The 6000-nt window shown below is 31.8% G+C and overlaps 1 protein-coding gene across 1 annotated transcript in view; it reads right to left on the bottom strand.

Annotated features, from left to right (window-relative positions):
* Window positions 1-358: 358 nt before the first annotated feature.
* LOC129962945 (mediator of RNA polymerase II transcription subunit 1-like) overlaps window positions 359-6000 on the bottom strand; it is a 29723-nt gene continuing 24081 nt past the window's right edge. The window contains exon 18 of the mRNA XM_056076952.1: window positions 359-5297. Coding sequence (XP_055932927.1) covers window positions 1415-5297 — 3883 coding nt within the window. The 3' untranslated portion in view covers window positions 359-1414. The remainder of the gene's footprint in view (window positions 5298-6000) is intronic.

Raw genomic sequence — 6000 nt, 5'->3', positions numbered from 1 at the left:
AGCTGACTTTACAAAAATAGAAAGACTATATGTTCAAAATAGCAAGCTAAAGCTGTACAAAATGAATTTCACATAAATAAATACATATAAACAAATATTTTCTCTTCACATTGCATAAAATATATATGAATACAAATAAATTTTAAATCTCGGCATTCAAGGCAGAGCTGCAGACTTTAAACTATAACATTTTAAATTAAAAAAGTGAGCATATCAATTAATTCTAAAACTGATTAACTAACTAAAGATATATTAATGATATTGAAGACACCAAAGAATAAAAATTAAAATACATATTTAGATATCCTATTAAAAAAAAACTGACCAGTAGTCATTAAAAAAAAAAGTCATCAAAAAAAAAAAAAAAAAAAAAAAAACGTCCTCCTCCAAAAGGTTCCTCAAATTTAATACAGGAAAAGTAACTCAACTTTTTAAAATGACAACCAGAAGAAAATTTATTGTAAATGAAGACAAAATTCACATTAAAAACATATTCAAAACCAGCAATGTACAACATCATCAAATCCTAGCCCTCAGAATGATGAATCCTATTAATCTAGTGACTAGAGTACTGTCCAAGAAAATAAGTAAACACAGCAAATCAACCTCCAGGAGAAAAACAATGCATAATATTTCAATGAACAGCTATTATTTTTATTTTTCATTAATCTAAATGTTGCTTATGTACACATATTATATGAATTTACTGAAATACCAAAATATGTTTTATCTGCTTCTGAATTACTCACAGATTTGAAAATGTTAAAACCATTAATATGCTCAACATATAATTATATTTAAATTTTTTCCACATATCCTGAATTTTGTTAAAAAAATAATCAAATTTTAAACCTAAAAATTAACTTTTATTAACCTTTTAAAATTGTATATTCTTAAAAATATAAATTTATACCAAAACCTTGTAAAACAGTATAAACTTGTGGACTCAAACCACAAATAAAATTTTCAATATTTAATGCTAGAAAGTATTAAAAAAGTAATAAGGAGCATATGTATATCTGCAGTTTTGCCTTAAGTACTCTTAATGCAGAGATTTGCATATACATATATATACCTAAGTACATCCTTCCCAAAGTTAAAATTCATAATTTAAATTGTCCAAAGAATATAAATTAAAACTGTACAAAAGTCATGAAACTTTGAGCATTAAAATAACATCATATGGAGAGAAAAAAAAAATCGGTTTAACAGAAAGACACGACTAACACACACTTCAGCAAAATAAAGATGTCCACAAAATATTCTGCATATTACATTGTGTTTTAACACAATATGTAAATGCACTTAAACTTCAGGCACCAGAAAATAGCTATAAAAATGTCAATGAATGATGAAATGTATTTTAACAAGTGTAATTTTTATGTACAAGAAATGAAGGACAAACAAATGAAAGTCATTTTTCAATGGGCATCACAGCTTCATTCATTAGGTCATCATCTATTGCATAAGATATAGGTCTAGCTAATGAATGATTGGAGGATGTCAGAATTTGTGCAGGGGATTTTATGAGAGATGATTGATTCAGTGCAAAAGTACTTGGTGACATTTCAGATTTCTCAAGTTTATCATCTAAAACATTTAAAACAATGCTAGATTCTAAGCATGGACTGGACCACTTCTCATCATTATCACAGTCAATAACTAAACACTCATCTGGACTGCTATCTTCGTTACAAGGTCCAGCTGGCCGCTTTGATTGTTTCATAGGTTTCAACTGAGGAGCTAACTGTTTGTTCATTTCTTCGGTTGAAGAAACAACATTTGCATTAACAATGGTGTCATGCTTGCTTGAAGAAACTTCCATCTGTGCATTGAGTTTGCATTCAAGATCATTCATTGGTATACAGTTTGCTTCATCTAAAAGCATTTGTTCTTGATTATGCTTTAAATTTGCATTAGTTGCTTTTATGTCACTACTGCTTGACACCCACTGTCCCTTCTCCTCCAATTCTGATTTAATCATTTCCATTTTGGAATAATCTTTACTATAATCAACTGGAGCCTGAAGCATCTGAGATGATCTACAAGTTAGATTACTCTGATCTGATCCGTTGGCAGATTCATTTTTCGATTGACTTAAAAGCATTCGAAAAGCTCTCTCATTATCTAATTCATCTAATGCAGTATCTCTGGTGGGAGTAAGTCTTGGCGACTGACGAGAGCTATCTTCAATTCTTTTAGGGGTACTCCCACTAGATGAGGAGCGGCTTGACTCACTAACAGGTTTACTTGGAGCAGGTGGAGGCATAAGGCTTGTAATAAGATTTACACTGCTAGTAGATACACTGTCTTTTATTTCACTTGAGGCAACTTTTAAGTCACTAACAGATTTTTTATCAGTTTTGTCAAATACTTTACCAGATCCACTGACTTTGCTTTGAGATGATGATGTAATATGCTTTGAAATGGATTTGGAGAGGTTATTAGCAGAATTAGCAGTTCTAGGTGACATGGCAGATGCACTTGATGGTGAAGATATTTTCTGAGATGTGGTTGGATTCTGTTTGGGCTGACTACTACTAGAAGTAGAAACTTTTGTAGAAACATTGACATTGGATGATGAATATATCTTTTTTGATGCTGGAGAAGCACTTCCACTTTTTGAAGTGCTACTGTTCCCTGATGAACTTGTAGCTTTGCCAACACTGGATGAACTACTTGATGTGACAGCAGATGAACTTTTATTTGACTGCTTTGATTTACTGGATTTGGAGCTTCCATCACCAGATCGGGTTTTAGTTACTGTCAGTTTGATTCCTTGAGAGCTTTGCTTTACTGTAAATTGTTCAGAGCTGGAATACTTTGATTTACTTTCACTTCCTTTAGATAAGTTTAAAGAATCTCTTGATTCTTTGCAGTTTTCTTTTCTTTCTAATTTTGAATCTTTCCTATCAACCACAGATTCAGATCTTGTACCACCTTCACACTTAGAATTGTCTAGTCCATCTGGTATGCTGTACTGAGCATTAGAGGCCGATACTTTCAGTTTATCAATAACTGCATTTAGAGATCGGGAACGTACAACAGATTTATTCAATTTTGAATTACTTGAACTACTCTTTCCTGTTGGTGATGACGGATTTAAAACTGAAGTTTGCATAACCAAAGAATCAGATGAAGGTAAGGCAGATATAGAAGTAGGTGAAGAAGTTACTTTTGTTACAATAGGTGTCAATGTAACTGATGAAGGGACAGGATAATTCTTAAACTTAAGAGTAGCAGATTTCACTTTACTAGGTGATGAGCGGCCACCTGAATGGGTAGATCCACTACTGCTAGAATTACTTTTACTGCTTGAACTTTGCTTATGTTTACTTTGAATTTTAACTGTAGTAGGCCCAGAACTTCTTTTTGACTCAGATTCAGAACTAGTAACTTTTATGGAAGGAAAATGAGATGACCTTGGTGGGGATGGCTTTACAGCCTTTTCAGAACTAGTTTTAGAGCTACTGCTTTTAGATACATTACCAGATGTACTACTAAGGGAGCTAGATTTTTTAGAATAGACAGGAGATTTTGCCTGATAACTAGAATTAGATGATGATATAGGAGATGTTTTAACATTAAGAGTAATTGGACGAATAGGTTGTGTATCAGAAGAAGAAACCATCATAGAAGTTTCAGAAGAGGAAGATGGAGGAGGCATAAGAGAAGAATCTATATTCAAATGTAATGGTCGAACTGGAGATCTACCAGAAATATTACCTGAATTTTCAGCTTTCCTACGCTTCTTTTCCTTTTTAGCATCACTTTTCTTCTTTCCTGAGCTCTCAGAACCTTCTACACCACTTCTTTTGCTATCTTTCTGCTTTAATTTAGTTTCACTTTTAGAAACTTTATGACCATCACCAGATTTAGCAATCTTTAAACTAGTTCCAAGAAAGACTTGCTGAGACATATGACTTGCAGCAGATTTTGATGATGTACATGAATCTTCAGACTGACTGTTTTCTGCTTCACTAAATGATTTTTGAGACATTTCACCAATGCTACTTTCATCGCTACTAATATTTTCATGCTTTATGATATTTAAATCAATGTTCTCAGATATACTTTCAACCCTTTCTTTATATTTCTTTTTCTTTGCTGGCCGTTCACTTGAGTTTGATTTTACTGACACAGTATTAGGAGGATTTGAATCCATACTAAAAGAATTGTCATCTTCCATATCAACATCACTAGTGACTGAAGATGGATCAGGATAATTTGCAGCTTCTGAAGCAGTAAGATATCCTTTCATTTCAAGAATATTTTCAGATCCAAAATATTGATTTTTTATTTGAGAAAAATTTCTGATAAGTTCAGAATTGTTTGATGTACCACCTTCACTCATACGACTTGAATCATTTACATTTAAAACATGCTGGGACTGAAATTCCTCATGCATCAAGTAGCTATCAGTGCTAGCAGATCTTTGAGGAAAATTCACAGGTGAAGGTTCAGCTTTTATTAGAGACTCCACAGAACCAACTGGATGACTCATATGCTGCTCAGTAGAAGATGATGGTAAAGATGCAGGTAGACTACTGCAAGCTTCATATGCTAATGGACTATCACATATTTCTCCATCTGGAGTGGATCTGTCCCTGACATAGTCCTCTTCACTCAACTTCCTTTTTGGGCTTCGTCCAACGGAACCACCTGGACTACGATTATCAGATCTCCTTTTCCTTTTACGAGATTTGCTTCCGGTAAGGGAACTATTATTATTATCACTGTTGCCAAGGAATGGAAAAGATGAACTAGAGGCATTTGCTGCGGGAACATCACTGAGCATGCTCATGAGCATTGTATTAGCATGTCTTTTATTATGTTGATATTGATTGGATGAATTCGAATTTTTGTTTTGCATTGAGTTTTTTGATTTTTCATTATCAGAAGTATAATTGTTAGAACTGTTATTGGAATTTGATACAGATGCATCAGATTCAAGATCATGAGAGTTGAAATTTGAATTTTCAGAATTTGAATGAGCAAAATTCTGGCTTTCAGAATTTTGACTGCCAGACAAGTTTTTTGCCATTTTCCCCGAACTGTTGGCATCACAAGGTTTATTACACATTCTAGAAGCTAAATTAGAAAAATCTCCACCTGAAAATGTTGAACCATTAGTAAGGCTGTTCTCATAATTAGGTATATGAGAAAGGTAAGTAACAGAGCCACTGCTGCTAACAGTAGCACAATATGAATCTCCCTGATTCGATGACCTCATCAGCTGTTGCTGTCCTTGTGCTTTTCGAATGACTGCTCTCATTGTAATAGGAATAGACAGACACCTATATAGATATAAAAAAAATAGTAATAGGTTTAGTGGTAAAATAATTTATTAAATTTCATTACTTTAATTTGCAAAATATTTATTATTATTACTAGTTTCATAAAACACTACTCACTCAGAACTATATTATAATACTGATTATTCTATATGAAAAAATTATATCTTTATTTGTTAACTGAATAAACAGATATAATGATTACAACATTCTAATGGTTTTATTGTAAGAGAATATAAATATTATTAAAGCCAGAAATTTAATACAAATAGCAAAGAAAATGTAAAACAAATATTTTTTAAAACTTCAAATTTTTGATTCTTTAATTTCAATGCACACTGGAACAATTTATAAGGTTTATTACCTTTTATTTTAAAAAGAACATTTACATCTTACATATAATGAAAACAATAAGTTTTTACAATTTACTGAGTTTTAGTTTTTAACAACGCATACAAATTAACTATTTAAAAAAATGTCGAATGTTGTTTTAATATCATATTAAACATTTTCTTTTTCAGCAGTTTCAACTTTACTGATTTGCAGAACTTCTCTAATTTTTGTTTCAACATACTCCTTCCTGCTTTTGAAAGCTTTAAATCAAACTAAATTAACTTTTATCATTCATAATACAAATTTAAAAATGCCCACCTTTCTTTTAAACAACATCTCTTGAAATATCAGTGAAATATATTGTATTTGAAAT

Source organism: Argiope bruennichi, chromosome 1 (assembly GCF_947563725.1).
Source record: "Argiope bruennichi chromosome 1, qqArgBrue1.1, whole genome shotgun sequence".
NCBI lineage: Eukaryota > Metazoa > Arthropoda > Arachnida > Araneae > Araneidae > Argiope > Argiope bruennichi.
The sequence above is the reverse complement of the archived record's forward strand: the minus strand, read 5'-3'. Positions and strand labels throughout refer to the sequence as shown.